Raw genomic sequence first — 20,705 nt, 5'->3', positions numbered from 1 at the left:
CTGTCTGCTAATGGCCATAACTGCCAGTGGTTTGTGGGTTTACTGTGGTAAACCCAGGTGAAAGCAGAGTGAACTGGAGTGGTATAGGGCAGATCTATCCTTGACCTTCACTGATTGACTAAATGTATAAAAGGTGTAGGTTCAATGCATGCGTAGGATTAAAGTCAGGTGACGCTATGTTAAAATTGTTGAACAATACACTTAGATCTCATTTAGGTGATTGTGTACAGTTTTGGGGTGGCACAGTGGTGTGATGGTTAGTTTTACTGCTTCACAGTGCTGGGGCCTTGAGTTGAGTAATGGACCTAGGGAGCTATCTGTGTGGAGTTTACATGTTTTCCTCATGTGTATGTGGCTTTCCTCCTGGTGCTCCAGTTTCTTCACACAGTCTAAAGGCATACTAGTCCTAAGGCATTAGTGTCTGGGAAGATTGACCCTTATGTCCCATCCAGGGTGTGTCCTGCCTTGTGCCCGTTGCTTGCCAGGATAAGCTTCAGCTCCCCCGTGATCCTGAATTGGACAAAGTGGTTAGAAAATGGATGGATGAGTTTTGACCACCACACATGATTTCCTGGATTGTCTTAAATAAATGATCCTGAACATGATTCAAGACAATCCAGGAAACAAGACAAATCCAACAGACGTCTTGAGAGTGAACCAGAGTGGAAACTACGGGGAAGTGTTTTTAAATCTGAGAACAGAAGAAACATCTTTCCACAAAGAGTGGTGGGAGCCTGGAACAAAATTGCCCCGCCATGTTATTAAAGCTGGTACTCTGGCTTCTCCAGAGACACATCTGGATCCGAAACCTTCAGTCGCTCAGTGACGAGCCCGATGGACCAAATGTCTCGTTTCCTAGCCTTTGTCACTAATTAATTCTATTCCATTTCAAGAAAATTATTGTCTGTAGTTGTATAGTTATTTTCATCCCCTGGGTGGAAATGCTGGAGGGATTCCAGCACACTTGACATACAGGAAGAGATCCACTTCATCCCCCACTGAAGTGCTGCCCCCACCCTTTGTTCCTGTTTCCAGTATTTAGGGTGCCATGTGCTTTGGGCACTTGGGTAGAGTTGGCATCACTGAGCGCCACTATTTCTTACGGATGCCAGTCATCAGCAGGTCAGCAACTGGATGCGTTTCATGTCATTGATGGCTTTCATGGCTGACAGTTACAAGATTAAGCAGCATTAAAGCTAAATATAGCATGTGAGGGAAGCAAGATCTGATTAGCAATTATTCACCAGCCGTCTTGCACGATTGTCAAGGACATTACTGAAGTGGCCATTTACTGTAGCTCTCAAAGCACGGTGACAACCACAAACAGCCACGCGTCTCGCAATGCGCCACAAGGCAAACACAGCTGTGAGACGCACAGGGTCTTTTATGTTCACGTCAACAGGATTTTGCAGCCGTCAATGAATTCAGGCTTCTATTCCTCAAGAGAACTGGCACCCCAGGAGCTCAAGCCTCTTAGTTTTATTTCTGCTTTCCCCTGGATGTGCGGCTTTTCTCTCCCACAGAGACAAGGTGAGGTTGGGTGTTGGTGCACTAGACCCGATCTCTCCCAGATCTAGTCAGCGGAGGGCTAGCTAGAGCTCGCAAGAGTCTAGAGTTTTCCTTTGACGTTAATCAGTGAAGACAGCCGAGATCATTTTTCTGCTGTGTTTCACAAATCGGATGGTGACGAGAGTGGAAACTCGCGGTGACCGAGGAGTATCTCGGAGTTTCTTTGCGAAACTGCGGAGCTCTGAGGGAGAGCTTTAATGTGAAGTGACAGATGAGTCTCTGAGTCTTCGAGATTCTTTACACTATCGTTCGGTTTTGGCAGATGACGGAATTTCTCTCCAGGATTCGGCAGATCTGACAGGGACGGCAGAGCTCATCTGAAGGGGTTTTGGAGACGGGCCGACTTTTGCTTTCGCTGTCGATGTGAGAGATGTATGGTAGCTGATGGCCTGTCGCACAGATCCAGGTGGCTGACGTCAGGGATGATCCTCAGATCTCTCCCTGTGACGAAAACCGAACTCTCACCTGAGGCAGACACTGACTTAAGCGTCTGTGTTGCAAGCAATCAAGATGTCTGAGCTCCGGGAGATGGTTAGAAGTCTAGAATTAGAAGAAACACATTGGCAAGCGCTTACATAATAAGGCTTTATGTTTGGGGATTTTGTAATTTCATCCCCTGCCTATCTTTCCTTGCTCCTGCAGTGCTCATCAGAATCTGAGCTGTAGGACTTTGCAATGATGCTGTGTGATTAGGAGATGCTTACTGCTGGCGGCCTGGTGCCTTGTGTAAAGGAAGCCTCAATTAGGATCCTTTTTCCTCTGCTCTGATTTCTGTGGGTGTGCAGTATCACATGTGCACAGCTGGCCTTTTTTTTGTCTCCCGGCGTGTCTGTTTGCTCGCTCTGCATTTTCCAATAATGGTACAATGTGCAACAGGGTTTTTACCCAATTAGATCCCTGTTCTTGGGAAGGATCTCTTTCAGGGATACAGTCATGTTGTCTATTCCAGTATTCCAACTACTCCAAGCAACTCATTCTATCATTTTTGTTTTTCTGAACAAATATGAGATCTGGCATTGCATACAAAAAAAGCTTGTCATCTTCATCTTCAAGCCAGAAGAGAGAAATCCAAACTGCATTCATATATTTTTTTAACTAAATTTGGAATATGGTGTTCACAATGAGTGGTGGGAGCCTGGAACAAGTTTCCCAGCCATGTTGCTGAAGCTGATACCCTGGCTTCTTTCGAGAACAGCTGGTTGAGATTGTCTAATTAGGACAGGAGGCACTTCTTTACACAAATGGTCGTGGGAGTGTGGAACAAGCTACCCAGGCACTTTGAAGCCAAAGCTGCTGATTGAGATGCTCAGATCAATTAACCCATCAAAACCAAATTGGCTGAATGGGCCAGATTGATCCTCTTATTTATCACCTTAGGTTCTTGAAAGCAGGGCTCTTGCAGGCTAATGCTCAAAATTGAGTTGCCTGTTTTTGTACATATCCTGTTGCTGACTAGACCTCCTCTGAAAGGCTGATGAGCACCATACAAGTTGCTGAAAAATGTTTTGTTTTCTAATATGTACAGAACCCGAGGGCAGATGGTTGGAAAGTCCTGCCTGATCATGCCTGAAGTTGACAACATCCGATTATCACCCTGGTCCTTGGAAAGAAATGTAGTTATTAATTCCTGCGGAATGTGTCCTGCCACTCCTGCACTGATCAGGAACGTCAGTCTGCCAATCAGGTGCGGCCATATCACCCAATCCCCGTCTTAGCCGCAGAGTGTGGTCATGACTGGCCAGACTAATGGCTCACAGGTCAAGTCGCCAGGCCAACAGCTGGAGACCAGGCAGTCTTATCCAGATCAGGATCACATCAGAGGAAGCAGGCTTGCCGTGGCCAGACAGGGAAGAAGTCCAGAGGCAATATCTGAAAGTGACCATGAGCCTCCACCCCTCTGTGCAGCAGAGATCCTCCGAGCTTGACTGCAGACTGCACAGTGATGCCCATCAATGTCAGTGCCCAGTGTTGACCAGTGCAGATAAGAAGCAGATTCGCAATCATCCACCCTTCCATTTTCTAATCTCTTCTTCTAGTTCAGGGTCACGGGAGAGCTGGAGCCTGTCGGGGCTCAAGGGGGGGTACGCCCTGGATGGGATGTCAGGCCATTGTAAGGCAGACACACAGACGCAAACACCGGCAAACTTGGCCCAGGGCCAGCTTTTCCAAAAGCCAATTAACCTGCACTATGGGAGGAAACACACAGGGAGAACATACAAACTCCACACAGATAGCACCCCAGGTGCATTCCAGGGCCCCAGTGCTGCGAGGCAACAATATTAATCACTGCACCACTGTGCTGCCCGATTTGCAATGAAAACCTTCAAAACTGTGATATAGTTAAGGACAAAATGCAAGACAAGGAACTGAAATTGCAATGCAGGGATGAATCATAGACTCTAACCCATACTCAAAAAGGGAAACAAAAGCAATGCAGCTCAAAGTGAAGACAGAATGCAATGACAGAATAAAACCAATATAAAAAATACGAGCCCCGACATATGTCTGCGTCATGGGTGCACATTATCAAATTAAAACTACAGGTAAAACATTTCGGCGTGTAAAATGCTAAATTTCGGCAGTCAATATTGTTCGTACCATTTATGCATTCACAATACTATACTACCGGTAAACTGTATGTTTGGATGCACGTTTTAAACCTATTTTACATTTTAAGTTATTAAATAAGAGAAAGGGGAAATTTAACGCTCAACAGAATTAGTTTTACAAAATAAGAAACGCTAAACGCACATATTAGCAAATAGATATATATATAACTCGTCTGATAAGCGAGTACGGGTAAGAGTTCGTTTAACAAGGGATGAGCGCACCCCTTTGTCGAACCGGACGAGGTGGCCGAGTGGTTAAGGCGATGGACTGCTAATCCATTGTGCTCTGCACGCGTGGGTTCGAATCCCATCCTCGTCGGATCGCTTTTACTGAAGAGTTCGTACTTTCGGTTAATACTAATAAAACCTGTCTGCTTAGTTGACATTACGCAATTAACCGCATTTGGAAAACGCTGTACGCTGATTTGTTCAGGTATGCATCTAACATGTTTGCAGCTAACGGCTCTTCTGGATATTCCGTTCAAATGGCAAACCGGTTAATAGGAGTTTCCCTTCAGGGTTGTAAAAAAGTCCTAATTAAGTTAGAAGTGAGATATACAGGATTTACTCTTTATCTTAAACCAGTGAATGAATGAAAGGAGTAAATTTACCGAACAGAGCGAATACACTTTTGCTCTGTAGATACGGTACTCTATCCAGTGGTTCTCAAAGGCTGACCTAATCAATTTCAATTCAAGATGCTTTATTGGCACGACCGATGAGTACAATCAGTTTTGCCAAAGCAAATAAAAATAAAATTAACATGAAACAAAGCAAAAACAAAATCGAATAACCATTCTTAAAAAGCAAGTCTACGCTGTTTAAGTCAGAGGAAAGGATATTGTAGTGTCCGCTACGAAGGGGCTCCCCCTAGGAGCACTGTTAAGAACTGCAAGCTGTAAATAGTAGAAGGAGGGACTTCTGTGCTGATTCTAGGTATCGGGGTTTCACGAGCCGTTAAGGGGACTGTGTGTGTCAGTAATGGGGCGAGCACCAGCCTAGACGTAGGCTTGGTTGGCTTGAGGGGCTGCAGACTGTACCCTTCTGGTGCCTTGGTGTTTTAATGAAGCTTGAGTTATGGCGGACCACCTCGCCTCTTCATTCTCCCCAACACCGCCTATCGCTTCAGTGTTTTTCTTTTATGCACCACGAATGAAACGATGTCACACACTGAAAACGAGACAGTTAGTTTGGCGGCGATGTCCTTGCCGCCCTGCAGCAATCTACTGTGGTTAGTGATGCCCGGATCGGCTTTCTTTTGACCCGCACCCGCCCGACCCGATTTAAAATGATACAGGTACTGACGAAGCCAGTCCGAACCCGCTCCATTAGAAATTACACCGAACAGTATTCGAGCACTCATCTGATCAACATTTATAGAAGCAGCATATCCAGATTCCTTGTTTTAAACGACTAAAGTAGCCCAGTCTTGAGACATTTCAAGTAGGGAGCTCCGTCAGCATGCGTAGGCTGCAAAGTACCAGGTAACGGGTTTATTCCATGCTGAAAAGAGAAGAAAGGAAACACAACCTTTCGGCTGTGGAGCCCTCTTCAGGTGTACAGTCTTGTGACTGTCATTTTTGTAAAGTGCTTCACAATCGATGCAGATAACCTGTGCTTTTTCCTTCTGTTGCGCTGACAAGCTCGCCAAACTTCTCCCACCTGGCTCTTTTGTCGCTCTCTCGTCTTTATTTGTATCTCACTGTTCTGGTGTTGTGTCCTGATCTGCTCTAACGAGGTTGCCATTATGTTTTTTTTCTTTGTAATACACTGTTGTCTGTTTTCTCCCGCTTTGCCTTGTGATACAACCAATTGGAGCTTAAATATGGAAAAAAAAACGTCAGTTTTAAACCTTAAAATTACTAAACGTAAATCACTAAAATCACTTAAATTCATTTGTTAAGATACAAATGATCGGTTTTCTGCAATATTTTGCATTTGGTCATGCAGTATATCAACCCGCTCCCGCCCAACCCGAGTCAACCGGTGCATCACTAGTTGTCATGATTGCGTGGTTACGCTGTTTACTTCTTCATATGTGCGTGTGCCTCGCCCGTTGCCATTATTGTTCGTATCGTTTCGCTCTTACTTTTGAATATCTTACTTTGAGTTTGAAAGTTCAAGGTGTAATTTAAAGAAGCCGTCGAAGTAGATGGGTCATTATGGATCACTTGCTCAGATCTGGGAGTCTGAAAAGCAAATATAGTCACGACAGTGACAGCGCAGGTGCGAGTAAGAGACAGGACAGAAGTGAAAATGCGAGTGAGGTCATTTGTGTACCATACCAAGTGCTGTAACTCCAATTCCAACAGCTTGACAAATGTGATGTGCAAGGAAGCAGAAGGTGTGCTTGATGTGAAGTCTCCGTCTGCCTCCGGGCATGAGACTTGTCCAGCTTGGATCCAGATATCACTTCTCTGATTGCTCAACAAAAGCAGCTCCATTCTTCACATTAACTTTTAATGTAATAAAAACATTTGCAAAATATGCAGCTTTGTTTGTAAAAATATTAGTACTTTTCATCAAATTTGAATATTGGTTATTTTTAGTACATTGATAGGTGATTCGTACAGGGTAAGAATTGGATGTAGGCATAGGTGGTCCACCGCATCTGTGACTTGGTGTAAGTGGTCCGCGGACCATACACCCTTGAGAACGGTTCTGAAAAGGAGCGCTATTTTGACTGCTTCTTCATTATCCTAATTTTACAGATATTCATGTCTGGAACAACGTCCAGAAGCCACCCACTCTCGACTGCGGACAATGTTGAATTTGCGAAAACAGTTTTTGTTGTTGTTGTCATGCTGTTTACGACATCTTCCAAATATAACGTGATTTTTTTCGTTCAATAATCCAAAGGAGTCGTTTCTAGAATTAACCTTATTATTATAGCGTTGCTGTTCTACAGATCTGACAACGAAGTGTTAATCTGACACTGACTTGGACACGGTCGACTGAGTCTGCGGTCTTCGGTGGTTTATTTTCGCAGCTTTGTCAACTGCGAAACGAGGCTGAACTAGCGGATGCGATAGGTTCACTTGCCTTCCGATGTTCCGGTGCTCTGCAGCGCCGATGAAAGCGCTGTGTTGGGTAGGAGGAAGTGGGTATGGCTGCTCAATGTGACTATTGATGTCTCGGCTAGACTGAAATACTTTATGTTTCCCTGGCGCACACGGTGGTTGAAGCGACTCCACTTTGAACGCGACCAGCTTCTTCATTTTATTTCAGTCCCACGGGGCTGGTCGCGGAGCTCCACAGACTGTGGCTCTCGTTGACGTCAGTGCGCTACCCAAGCCTTCGAGAGCCACTGTGGAAAACGCCTCCGCTTGTCAGCGCAGGGAAATAGGAGAGGGATACCGAAGGAGCTGACAGCGGAACAGTAAACAAAGACTGAAGTCGGACTCTGCGGCGAATGCAGCCGGCTTGCTGTAGCCTTCCCAGATCCTAATGTGCGCTCCCCTCCCACTGTCTGCCACTTGTCCGAGATGCGCCCCGCGTCCAGCGGTGCACTGGCCCGCTCGCAGGACAGCATCCCCCGACTGCCATGGCGTTCAGACGGACAGCGAGGTAGGTAGGCAAGCGGGCTCCGGCAGTGGCGAGACAGCGCCGGGGAAGGCTGCCGCCGTTCGCCGCTCTTGCGATGTGCGGTTTTATCTGTTCGCGTTTCGCAACGTTGTCAGAATCTGATCGCACCTGGCAAGGCTGCTAACAAAACAAACAGTCCCGGAGACAGCGGGGTGGGTTTTTTATATGTCTGGTAGGGGGTACCGATTTAGTGTTGGAGGTGCCATTACAAAACAATACGCTGACACCTGAAGAAGGCTCCACGGCCGAAACGTTGTGTTCTCTCTTATTTTTTCAGCATGGAATAAACCTATTACTTGTTCCATTACAAAACAACGCGTGTTTATGACACCTTGGTATTCAAATGCTGCGCAATCCTGTCATCATAAAAAGACAATAGCTGGCTATTATTAGCGTACAACAAAAACAAAGATAGTGGAATCGTTAGCGTTTAGTACCGGTAAGGGGATGGTTCTGTCTGAAAGAGCGGTTCAGCTGGAGCAGTCCTTATGCGTGTTTTATGAAAATGAGGCTCGTAAGTGTTCCGCATGATGATTGCATCGTATTTCAAAGCAGGGCAACGCATGGTTTTATAAGAATTAATGTAAAGCAAGATATTCAGACTAAAAAGCGCTCGACGAGGATGGGATTCGAACCCACGCGTGCAGAGCACAATGGATTAGCAGTCCATCGCCTTAACCACTCGGCCACCTCGTCTGCTGCCGATTTGGTGGGTGGACAGGTGTAGAAACTACTGAAAGGTGGTTTGCAACAGAGTATTCTTCGGAAAACCAGAAATGTATCAAAGTATTTTTGCTGTTACTACAGGTTTACTGTAGATGTAGTTTAAAGAATACATTAACTGCAGCAACACTGAAACATGTTCAGAATTGCAGTGCTAATGTGTCAGCAGTGCCTGTCGTAACGGATGATCGGGGCTTCTCTCCACTTGAACATGCCCTTGTACCGGCGGCTGCTGTTTCAAATGCCAAATTGTGGCGTTCCTGTTTGAGCACGAATGCGAAGGGCGCAGATCTCCTAAGGGGTAAATCTGAACACAAGCAGTCTTGTCAACACAGGTGTTGAGAACAGCGGACTAGTAACCGCTGTCTGTTTATAGAGACCAGTAATGTAGCTCGCTGCCGCGACTGTGTTCGCATTTTACCCGCGATGTCTTTCGGAAGCTGCTGAGATCAAAGATAGGGGAAAATCTGCTGTCTGCTGCTTCTGAATGTCCTCTCTCATACGTGTAGACCACAGTTTCCTGACAGCCGTATTAGCAGTGTTGTGGTGATAATAAATCCTGCTTTGCGTGGTTCAGCTGCTGTCAAAGTCAGTACTATAGTCTACCATGGTGTAATTTCTAATACAATTCCTAAAGCAAATGCAGGCCAAGAAAAATGTACGTGTGATTTTGTCGAACACTAACTTGTGCTAGGCACGCTTACAGTTCCGTGAAAAAGTATTCACACCCTTTCAGATTCTCAGAGTTTGGCATATTTACGCCACCGAATGTTACCACACTCGATAAAAATGCACTTAAACTGTGATTTTCATAAGTCCAGAACAGGCTGGAGTGTCGGGCTGTGCTCCTGGCTCCCCGCCAGGACGCTGTCTGCACCGGGACCCAGGCGGAGGGACGCTAACCCTGCCTCTCTCTGTCCCAGGAGGATGCGCTGGCTGGGGTGCTGTCGCCTGGGTCTGCTGTGGAAAGCGCTGGTCCTCTTCGTGGCCATCGGTTTTGCCGGACAGCTGCTGGGAGTCAATAAGAGGTGCTGATGAATTAGGACTGCTTGCTTCACAGTCCGTGATTTATTCAGGAAGAGTAGCACAAAACTGGGAATTTGTCAGAAATCAATTTCTGTGTGATACTGGAGTGATGCAGTGGAATCATTCAAAATAATAATAATAATAATTATTATTATTATTATTATGATTATTATTATTATTATTGAATGATCCCACCACTATTGTTGCTATTATTGTTTTATTCATGTTGATATTTCAATACTGGAATATAGTAGGAAAGTAATGGGCCAGGCACAGAACCAGTTCAGTAAAGGCCCTTCTAAAGAAGAAAGTGTTGAGCCCAGATATGAAAGAGCTCAGGGAAGGTGACTCTCCGATATGTTAGGGATAGAGCTCCAGAGCTTTGGGGTAGAAAAGGCTTTGTGACACAAGCCTGTACATGGACAGGCTTGGAGGACAAACCAGGAGACCAGAATCAGAAGAGCAAAGGTTGCGAGGTGAGGAGTAAGACAAGGGTAAGTCAGTGAGCAGAGGGTATTTTAAGTCGACAGGAAACCTGACAGGAAGCCGGTGCCTGATTGACTTCGGGATAGGAGTCATGATCACGTTTACGTGACCTGGTCAGGATTCTGGCTGTTGAATTCTGGACATACTGAAGCTTGTCCAGGGCGGATTTAGATACCCCAGCCAGTAGGGCTTCACAGTAATCGATTGACAACATTATGCTGTGCCCGTACGTCTGTGTCTGTGCCCTTCTCTTGGAATCCTGGGATTGATCTCTTCTTCTTCTCCCAACCACAGTCTGCAGCTAGAGCGCCCGGCTCCGTTTTCAGCTGGCGACCCCAGGCACCCCCTTAGGCTTCTAGCAGACGCCAGCGCCCCCTGCAGGCCGCACACCCACGTCATGTTCCTGAAGACCCACAAGACGGCCAGCAGCACGGTGCTCAACATGCTGTACCGCTTCGGCGAGGAGAGGGGGCTGCGCTTCGCCCTGCCCCTGGGGTACCAGTTCGGCTACCCGTTGCGCTTCAGCGCCCACAGGGTGAAGGGCTACAGGGGGCCTGGGGCAGTGGAGTTCAGCATCATGGGAAACCACATGCGCTTCAACAAGAAGGAGGCAAGTAGTGACAGTGGTGTCTGCTGCCGGGCACGATCATGGCAGTCAGCTCTGGCCTGACCCCAAGTGGCCAGAGGACCACACTGCACTGCAGCAGTACTGGCTCACAGTAAGGGCCAATTCCTAACAAAAAGCACACCACTAGCGCGTTCAAAGGGAATTTTTCTCACCCCAGGATTCCATATTATAAATCCATAAGACTACCCAGTTTTCAATATACATGTCAGGACTCCTGTTGCATTTCATAATCATTCAAATTATTTCACCAATGATCAGAGCTGCCCTGGGGAGGGAAGGGGCAGATTATGGGGCAAATCATTGTGAGCAGTGCCTCTCACCCCTTCTCCCCAGCCCCCCTCCCTATCACAGGACAGCCCCCTCCATCCCTTCTGCCCATGAGAGAACGGTTACGCTGAACATTAAGGGCCTTATATTTTAGACCATAAAGCCTTCACATTGCCTTTGTAGGTGGATACTACTAAGGTAGATTACAATTAGACTAATGTTTGTGATAGTGGTTTGAAATGAAGATGTAATACAAAAATCACTATCAAGCCCATAAACTCAGGAGGTTTTACTTCCGTTTGTTTTCTTGAAGTCAGCAAGTTATTAGCCTTAGTTTTGTCTGTACTCTTTATAGAACAGCAAAAACATTTCCAAGCGATACCGAGATCGGCCAACATCTTTACAGTTTCGCCTCACAGAGTGTTGTAAATGAACAGATGGCCTTCAGGTGAGGGGGATTGAGCTAGCCTTCCACCTGGTTCACTGGTGTTCAGTCAGGGGATCTGGGATTTTTGCACCAGTCAGGGAATTTGACTGAATTGGGTCTCATTTAAAGATGCTAACACACCAGTGTTTCCTGAGCTGTACTTGGGGTGTGTTATGTTTTTGACCTAAACTGCATAACAGTCATTATGTTGTTACTGGCTGGTCAGAACTATTAGTTTGTTTTTTAGTTCATACCTAGAGTCCCTTCATAAATAATCATGAAGGCAGGAAGCGACACTGTAACCCTCTAGAGTTCAGCAGGAGCTCTGGGCCCCAGAAATGTAAGAGTAACTCTGAGAAAACAGGCAAATCCATCTGCAATTGAAGGGTCTCAGCAGCCCAGAGCTGATCCCAAAAGCGCAGGCAGGACCACAGCCTGGATGGGATGCCTGTCTTCTAGGAGCAGAGAAACGCTGTTCAAACTCCTTTCGTTTTTGAAGAAAGTCTTTAAAGCACATCACATGGTGCAGAACTGCAGTCCCCGCTAATGACTATGTCACTTCTTTTCCGCAGACACGTAAAGTTTAGTTTCTTTGATGCTTGGAACTCTGTACTTTAATTAATGTGGTTCTGTTAATGAAGGGGGTCCCTAAAGGAAATGAGCACTGTGCTGCAGTGCAGAGCATTGACGTTCTTTTCCCTTTCCTCCTCCACTATGCCCACAGGTCGAGAAGGTGATGCCCCCCGACACCTTCTACTTCTCCATCCTGCGGGACCCTGCCCTCCTGGCCGAGTCCTCCTACACCTACTACAAGGCAGTAGCTCCAGCCTTCCGGCGGGCAAAAGGGCTGGCAGACTTTATCGACGACCCCTGGCGCCACTATGACCCGCGGCTGCGGAACAACCACTACGCCCGAAACCTGCTGTGGTTCGACTTCGGCCTGCCGCATGACGCCAACTTCACCGCTGAGCTGGCGCGGGCCGGGGAGGCGGAGGTGCGCCGCAGCTTCCAGCTGGTGCTGCTGGCCGAGCACTTCGACCAGTCCATGGTGCTGCTGCGGCACTCCCTCTGCTGGCCGCTGGACGCCGTCGTATCCTTCAGCCTGAACGCCCGGCAGCAGAGGGCGGGCTCAAGTGTCCGGCCGGCGCTGTCCGAAAAGCAGAGGCAGAAGCTCCGCGAGTGGAACGCCCTGGACTGGCACCTCTACCGCGCCTTCAACCAGACCTTCTGGGCCCAGGTGGAGCGTTTCGGCAGGGAGCGCATGGACCGCGAAGTGGGGGTGCTGAGGTCCCGGCGGGAGGAGCTGGCCCAGCTCTGCCTGCGGGACGGGGGGCAGCCCGTAGAAGCCAGCCGCATCCAGGACAAGGCCATCCGGCCCTTCCAAAGCGGACTGGTCAAGATCCTGGGCTATGAGCTGCAACCGGGCCTGAGCAACCTCACGCGCGACTTCTGCCTCCGGTTGGTGCGCCCCGAAATCCAGTACAAGGACGTGCTGGATTCCAAACAGTTCCCAAGGCCTCCGGGTCCAGCGGCAACCCCGAAGAAACAATCCCCCAAATTTGAGAAAGGGGGAGATCGACAGGATCTCCAGATCAGGGAGCAGAAGATCAACCAGACAGCAGAGACAGGGAAAGGAGGGAACCTTCTAAGATAGCTAAAGCCTGCCCACTGCCCCAGCAGGTGACCTGGTTACTACATGACTGAGGAATTCACAGACACATGCGGGAGGCCGAGTATCCCTGCGTTCTCTCTTCATGGATCAGAGTCTGGAGATACAAGACTGGGGGACCAGGGATGGGCACACTTAAGAAATCCCAGGGGCCACCTGTAACTCTTCTGCCCCCAGCAGACGGTCCATTGACTCACCTTTGGCCTATCCCCAGCTCTTGAAGGAAAGGGGAGTGGGGTGCCCATCAGAACCTGTTCTCCCCTGTCCCTGCTGACCTTGGTACGCGGGTACAGAAGGCAAGGATGTTCACAGCTCAGGCTGGCATGATGATGCCTCGATGCCCAGCTGAACTCTCATCAGGATAATTTCTGATGTGCTGTGCTGTGCCGTTGTTGGCTTAGCTTCCTGTAGCTTGAGATTGTCCCGTATTATGTTTGCAGTCAGGCGATCTGCACGTTTGCCTGTACTTTAGGAACCAGCAGCCGCCAGCATCGTCAGTAGGCATGCTGTGTAGAACCTGCCCCTTGTGTGATGTAAGCACTCAATGAGTATGCTCAGAAGCAACCCTTGTGCCCTCACCCCTGATATCTCCTCCCTGCTCAGGCTACTGAGGATCACACCTTGACCACAGTGGCTTAAATTATCTATTTATTTTTTTATTGCAGCTATTTATCTCCTTTTATAGACAAGAGCGTCTTTTTTTTAAGGAACCTCCAAAACGGTCTCTGTGACAAAGGGAAAATCCCACTATGGGGGAACTCTGAGGCAATTGTGCTGCACAGCTGTCATATATGCAGAGGCGCACAAAAGCACAATGTCACAGAACCATTTGAACAGCAAGCTCTCGCACACAGTGATGTGATCAGAGTGTCACTTGACACAACAGAAACAGGAGAAGTACACACACACAGAATAACGTGATCATGCACACACACAAAGTGACTGGTCTGTCACACCGCAAAATGAACAGGAAACACCCAACATTACAGCAAGCCCATGGGATTGGGACAGACAGCACCACCTGCTGGTGGAATAACTCCATCTTCAACACTCCTGTCCCAGCTCTGGCTGTGTGCACTCAGACCTGCTCGGTCTTAAAGATTTGACCACTTTAAGCTCCACTGTCTTCTTATTACGGAAATGGACTTCAAAGCTTAGGCAATCAATAATCAAAAAGCCAAGGAACAAACGCTCCAAGAACAGAGGCCTGGTCAGATTTGCAGGATGCTCCAGTCCTCTGTAGCATAGTAAACACAAATCGCTGGGGCCAGACTGGCTCAGTATTCCCTCCTGTGAGGGTGAAAAGGAAGGATTATTCTGTCAATACCAAGGAGCTGCTGTGCTCACAGGATCCCCACCGCTCTCCAAAACCCTGGAAAATTGAAAACAAAATTGGCATAAATGGAAAAAGTGTCACAGAAAGTGGAACTATCTTGAAAAGCCCCAGCAGATACCAAAACATGCGTTTGTGTTTTATATGCATTAACAGATCAACACGCGGGCACCGCAGACTGTACATATAGATCTGGAAACCTCATTTTATCTAAAACGTTGACAGGCCTTAAACATGGGACTCTCGCAACCAAAAACAGGCCACAAGATCTGCATAACTATTGGGAGTTTTGCTCTCCAAAGTGAAAGTGTGCTCAGCATCCTCCAAAAGTCTCAGCAGCAGGGGAAATGTGCTAAACGTGCACCTTGAAAAAGCTTTTAATTGTGTTTTTCTTCCCATTTGAATATAGTGTTCAACAGCTGTGTTACCACCTTCTCATCTGACCTCTAAGGAAAACCAGGCTACTGCTGTAAGTGGTGTTTGTGGGCCTGTAGGTGACGCTCTTCTCACTGGACCAGGATTTCCAGATCAACGGGAATGGGGACACGGAGCTGTATGGAGACACGAAGCTCATGGCTGCTTGGTTGTTTGTCAGAATAGGATTGTGAACCCCAGTGTCCTGGTAAATCCCATTCTGGGGTACACAGTCTGGCCTCCCTAAAGTTTTCAATCCCTGGATCCGCAGGGCAGTGGGGCTTCTGTGTGTCACCCGGGTTTTAGGAAAAGAAAAATAACTGAGGATTACAAGTTGTTTTTGCTTAAAGAAAAACACAACTGCCCAAGCATGCTGATACCAGCCCCGTTCTGCAACACAGCACCCTCATTATGCAGCAGTGTTTTAAGAAAGAGGAAACCGTGATCAGGGGAAGTGCTGACACTACTGCCTGTGACTCAGTCTCCAGCCCGCACAGAGATCTATGAGACGTGACATGTTTTCTATAATGCTACACAAGCCAGGCCAGTGTGGTATTCAGGTTTCCTTCACACCCACCTGCAAAGTTGACCTGAATATCTTCTTTTCTGCTCCAAAATAACCTTTTTTTTCTTGGCATGCCTTAACAAGCTGCTAAGGAAAAGTACCGTAGTTCCTGGCCCTGATAGTGATGTGTAAGCAATGGGAGATTTCCACGATCGTTTCACCTTTTTCCAGTAAGTTTTAGCATAGACGTATTCCCAATCTGGTCCCCTTTTCAAAGTACTGGAATCCCTGATCTGGTCATTCTTATTCCAAGAGATGAGGTGCTGATCTGGTCACTCCTAATAATAATGATTCCTTACACTTATATAGTGCTTTTCTGGACACTTCACTCAAATTGCTTATTTTTACAATAATGGGGACTCCCCTCCACCACCACCAGTGTTCAGCCTCACCTTGATAATGCAACAGAAGCCACAGTGCGCCTGTATGCTCAACACACACCAGCTCTTAGTGGGGAGGAGAACAGAGTGATGAAGCCAGTTCATAGATGGGAATTATTAGGAGGCCATGATTGGTAAAGGCCAAGGGGAAATTTGGCCAGGATGGTGGGATAACACCCCTACTCTTTTCAAGAAACACCCTGGGACTTTGAATGACCACAGAGAGTCAGGCCCTTGGTTTTATTACAAATTTCCATGAGAAACTCACCTTTTTACACTCCCCATCACTATACTGGGGCATTAGAACCCACACAGACTACAGGGTGAGCACCTCCTACTGGCCCCACTAACACCTCTTCCAGCAGCAACCTCAGTGTTTCCCAGGAGGTCTCCCATCCAGGTGCTGACCAGGCTCACACCTGCTGAGCTTCAGTGGGCTGTCATTTGTAAGTTGCAGGGTAACTGCTGGCAAACTCCTATTCCAGCTACTGTAATCCAAAATCTGATCACCCCCTGGTGATTGGCAATGATCTGGTCACTCCTATTAAAGGTACTGGAATCCCTGACTCGATCACCCCCTTCCAAGTGCAGAGGCATTGATCTGATCACTCTTATTCCTGGAGCTGAGGTAGTGACTTCCTCACTCCTGTTCCAAGTGCTGAGGCACTGATTTGATCACTATAATTCCAGGAGCTGAGGTACTGACTTGGTCACTCGTGTTCCAAGTGCTGAACCACTGATGCTGGGTCACGTCTTTATCCAAGCTCTGGCGAGGTGTCTTGCTCTTCCTGAGTTAACATCAAACAAGGAACCTTGGATCCTCTAGACTAGAGGCCCAACTGTCTCTTTTAGGAAGTCAGCTGATACCTGTTGAAGACTGTAGTCTACTGCATTTGCAACAGAGACACAGAGGGTTAGCAGTAACCCCTATACAGTTCCTCAGAGACCTGCGATGAGATCTAGAAATACTAAATCCCTTTTTTATCATTTGGATGCTGTACATATATTGTACAAGACCAATACATTGCTTTAAATAGAACCTCAGCTCCTTAGAATTTTGGGCACCTAAATTGACCCGTAGAATTTATCAGCCTAGTGTTCACAAGGAGAATGTCGAAACTGCATAGAGATTACAAATTTCCATGAGAAACTCACCTAAAAGTAATATATAATGCAGTAGTTCTAAAAATGAATATAGTTATGTTTAGTGATGGCAGCAAGACATCACAAAATGTTCATTGTATTCTACTTTATTTCAGTATTCAAATGCCAGATACTTATTTGCATTTTGCTTGTAAATGGAAAAAGGCTTTGGCAAATCCTACAAGTTAGTTTTGTTGCCAAGCAGGGAATATCTGTAACATAAAGCAGGAAAACCTCTCAGTGCAGATCTGCATTGTAACGGAGCAGGACGGATGTCTGGAACAGATGTCAGCTGTATTCTTGGAGGGAGAAAAGCTGGGCAAAACCACAAGCCACTGAAACCCACAAGACACCCCAAAAAGTTGTTGTTTTACTGTTTTACTGTTGTTTACCAGTCTGCACATTGGGCAAGACCCCCCCACCCCAGTGGTGAAGTCTGGAATGAGTCAAACTGTGATCACTAGCCGTATAATTAACCACGGCGCCTCCGACCCAAATTGTTTTTACCGTATTCATTCCGGATGGCTGAGTTCTGGTTAAAAATCATCGCCAGTTTCCCCTTTTCCAAAATCAGACAATCCAACAGATTCTCCTAAAGCGTTGGCCAAGACTCGCTCACTAGAAACCACGTCGCCCAGGGAGCATGACGTTGGGGAATCTTTTGACAAAGATGTTGCTTACCACAGTAGAAAAAAAGCTCAGTGAAATTAAACAAGAAAGGCTGTATTTAAGACTGCTCCCCCCCTCCCTGATCCCCAGCCCTGCCTCCAGTGTTACAGTCTTGAGATTGTTGCGTTTGAAAATCCAAGTTGTCACAAAATGTTTGGAATTTGAAGCCCCATTGGAAAGTACAGGAAACTGGCATCCCTGCAGAGCATGCTGGGAAGGTCAGCTTTACAACAGCTTTGTGTTTCTCCTCAGGTTTTTGGGGGTTTTCTTAAAGAAATGTGGGGGTCTTCATTCTGGGCTGAAGCAACATTTTTCAGGAGGGGGTTAAAAGATAATCAGTTAATCTGGGGACAGTTGTGTGTCCCTCCTGAACAAGTTGTGGAAAGAAGTCCCACATGTCAACTGAGGTGAATAAGTTCTGTCATGCGAACACATTCCACTTTGATGTTTTTGTTTTCTTCTCTCATGTGGGAATGTAAAAAAAGTGACGCAACTTTGCTTCAATTCCATACACAAGCACATTCAGAATTTGCCCTGGAGGACAAGTGGGTGTGTTGAGGCTGTTTTGGGGCTGTGAAGTATTTTGTGTAGTTTTGGGCGACAGCAGGAAGGGTTCTCTACTTTAAAAAAGCACAGTCTCACAGAACTTCTGAGTCTGAACAGTTTGACACATCTGTGCTACAGCAGCCTGAGAGGTCTGTGATCTCAAGTAGCTGAATCCCACTGTCATGTGTCCAGCTGCGCGTAAGGTCTGGGAAATTCTGTAACCATACCTCTCATAATACTGTTCAGTCTTCTGTTTCTGAGTGTGCCAGATACCACTTGCTTAATACTTAGTAGATTTCTCTTATGACTTTCCTGTTTCCATATGTAAGGGGGTGGTAGGTGGAGTCAAGATGGCAGATCTTGTCTGAACTACATTCCCCAGAGAGCACAGAGGAATGACCTGCCATCCTCATCCACCGGACCTATTGGAGAGGGATTTTGTGATGTTACCTTCACATCTGGAAATATTTATTGGTGTTCTGATGACTGACAGACTGCTGGGTTGTGGACGTCATGTCCCTGAGCTGATGTCCCCTGGAGTTTCAGACACAGTAATAACCCTTAGACACACACTGGCCAACACTTTTGGAACTCTCCAGTCAAATGGCAATATAAGGTCATGTACCAGTGTACCCACTCTTTAATAACAAGCACTTCGTCAAGCAAGACAGAGCCTCTTTGTTTACAAAACTATCCCAAAAAGAAAATGTTTTGATCAGCGCCACTGGTGTGCCTTAAGGATGTGACACTCCAACACAGAGCTTTAACTGCTGCTAGAGACTGTGTATCTCTTGTTGTCTGTATGTGTGTTTGCATTTGTCAATCCCTGTGTTTTACAACACCAATGAGGAGTATGTTCATGACTGGGGTTGTGGGTTTAATGGCTGTGTTGGGAGTAAGATGTTGGCTATATATTTCTTGTGGGATCTCAGACAAGCAGTCAGTCATGAGGCACATTGGTGACAATGGTCATCTCATAAGGTACTTCTCGGTATACATTTGCCCACCAGCATTTCACGTTATTGATCGGTGGCTCTGACCTTATCTTTTTGTTCTTTTCTAAAGATAAGTGCTGCCACTTAGTGGGGATAGGTGGGTGGAAAATCTCTTTTGTTTTTCTCCAGGACGGTGGAGTGCAGTTGTGCACTGCCCTTTCCTGTGCCGTAGGTGTTCACTTCACTCCAGATCAGCGGTCTGTCGCCCCCTGGCGTATAACGTGGGAACTGCCAGCCCAGCATAGCGGAAGGTAGAGCTGGGAGGGATTCCGCAGCCTTGGTCGTGGAGATCCCGAGTCCTCCGGTCTCCCGACCAGCCGAACTCCGATTGATACAATTCTATTAATCAATTACTTTGTGAGATTCTGACAGGTTACAACGCTCGATGGCAATTCAAGGCTGCGTACAAAGCCGACAGGGCTACTGGCTCCTGATGAAGGGGCCAGTGATCTCTTTATCTCTCCGTCCAGATGTGCACGTAGGCAGGGCTCAAATGGAATTTCTTGGCTATAATCTTTCAAGTGTATCGCATTTAATATTTGGGGCCACTTGAAATGCTGATGATATTGATATCGGGTGACCGATAAGTGTATTTATTCCCAGACATGTCCTCCTTTTTGGGGATCTTAATTGTCCGTCCAGGAGGAATTTTCTAATATTTTAGAACAATCTGGATTTTCCCCCTATTGTTTTACCCCAAGGATTATCAGTGTGAATGGCTGTAGGGATGAAGAGGGTGTTGATTGTTCAAGAAAGAGAGATAGTATGTTGATTATAGTCGTGTGCTTGTCTAGTTCGCCACCCCCGGTCAGTTTCCATTCTGAGCAGGTACTGATTTTCCACAGCCACCACCCCTGGCTCAGCCACAGCACCAACCCTTGCTGTGTTATACTGTATATGTCATATAGAAAAGTTAGGTTTATTAAATAGCATGTTGTATTGCATTAATACAACACACTTCAGAAGAAACTGGTAAAACTACCAGTGGCTGGTGCCGTGGTTAACATTATTGCTGGGGTCCTGGGTTCAGTTCCTGTGGTGCTATCTGTGTGGAGTTTGCATGTTCTCCCTTTATTTGTGTGGGTTTCCTCTGAGTGTTCTGGTTTCCTTCCACAGTCCAAAGACACACTGGGAGGTTAATTGGCTTCTGGGAAAACTGGCCTTAGTGCGAGTGACAGTGAGTTTGCGAGTCCAGCTCTCCCACGACGCTGTTCTGAATAAACCCGTGAGAAAATGAATGGACAGTTTAAATTACCCTCTCCCCACTCTTGACGGGAGTACCCTCTGTTTTGAATGTTTAAATACGGTAACCCAAACTCAGAGCAAGTGTGAGGCGTGAGGTTTTTTTTGTGTCTTTTTACTTGAAAATTTCATTATGCGGGTGGCGAACTTGAGTGCTAGTGTATTTCCTGTTTTTTTAATTATTATTACCACTGTACAGAGCTGAAATAAATGGAACTTTGTAGTAAAGGAAGGCTGGTGTCTGTCATGTGTCACTGTTGCACGTATCCAGGCTGCAGCTGCTGTAGCAGACCAGCTGCTGCTCAACTGCTGTCCTGAAGGCTTTCTAGGTCACTTACTGAGAGCAAGAAAAAGGCTCCACTTATGTCCAATTACAAACTTTTGAGCTCAATTGAGGTGAGGGGAAAACTGATGCTGGAGTTGTGCGTC

The 20,705-nt window shown here is 46.8% G+C and overlaps 1 protein-coding gene and 2 non-coding genes across 5 annotated transcripts in view; 2 read left to right on the top strand and 1 right to left on the bottom strand.

Annotated features, from left to right (window-relative positions):
* gal3st4 (galactose-3-O-sulfotransferase 4) overlaps nucleotides 1–20,508 on the top strand; it is a 28,013-nt gene extending 7,505 nt beyond the window's left edge. The window contains exons 1-4 of one of the 3 annotated variants that reach the window (XM_015340323.2): nucleotides 940–1,530; nucleotides 9,410–9,514; nucleotides 10,293–10,608; nucleotides 12,045–20,508. In XM_015340323.2, the coding sequence (XP_015195809.2) occupies nucleotides 9,414–9,514; nucleotides 10,293–10,608; nucleotides 12,045–12,974 (1,347 nt within the window). In that variant the 5' untranslated portion in view covers nucleotides 940–1,530; nucleotides 9,410–9,413 and the 3' untranslated portion in view covers nucleotides 12,975–20,508. Of the gene's footprint in view, nucleotides 1–939; nucleotides 1,531–7,121; nucleotides 7,746–9,409; nucleotides 9,515–10,292; nucleotides 10,609–12,044 lie in introns of those variants that run through there. The other 2 variants (XM_006627318.3, XM_015340322.2) reach the window with 2 other exon arrangements.
* Nucleotides 4,416–4,497, top strand: trnas-gcu (transfer RNA serine (anticodon GCU)). The gene has a single exon. It is a non-coding gene; the product is annotated as a tRNA-Ser (tRNA).
* On the bottom strand, nucleotides 8,378–8,459 carry trnas-gcu (transfer RNA serine (anticodon GCU)). The gene has a single exon. It is a non-coding gene; the product is annotated as a tRNA-Ser (tRNA).
* Nucleotides 20,509–20,705: the final 197 nt, after the last annotated feature.

This window comes from Lepisosteus oculatus, chromosome 3, assembly GCF_040954835.1.
Source record: "Lepisosteus oculatus isolate fLepOcu1 chromosome 3, fLepOcu1.hap2, whole genome shotgun sequence".
Lineage (NCBI taxonomy): Eukaryota > Metazoa > Chordata > Actinopteri > Semionotiformes > Lepisosteidae > Lepisosteus > Lepisosteus oculatus.
Note: the sequence above shows the minus strand (reverse complement) of the source record. Positions and strands in the feature narration are given on the sequence as shown.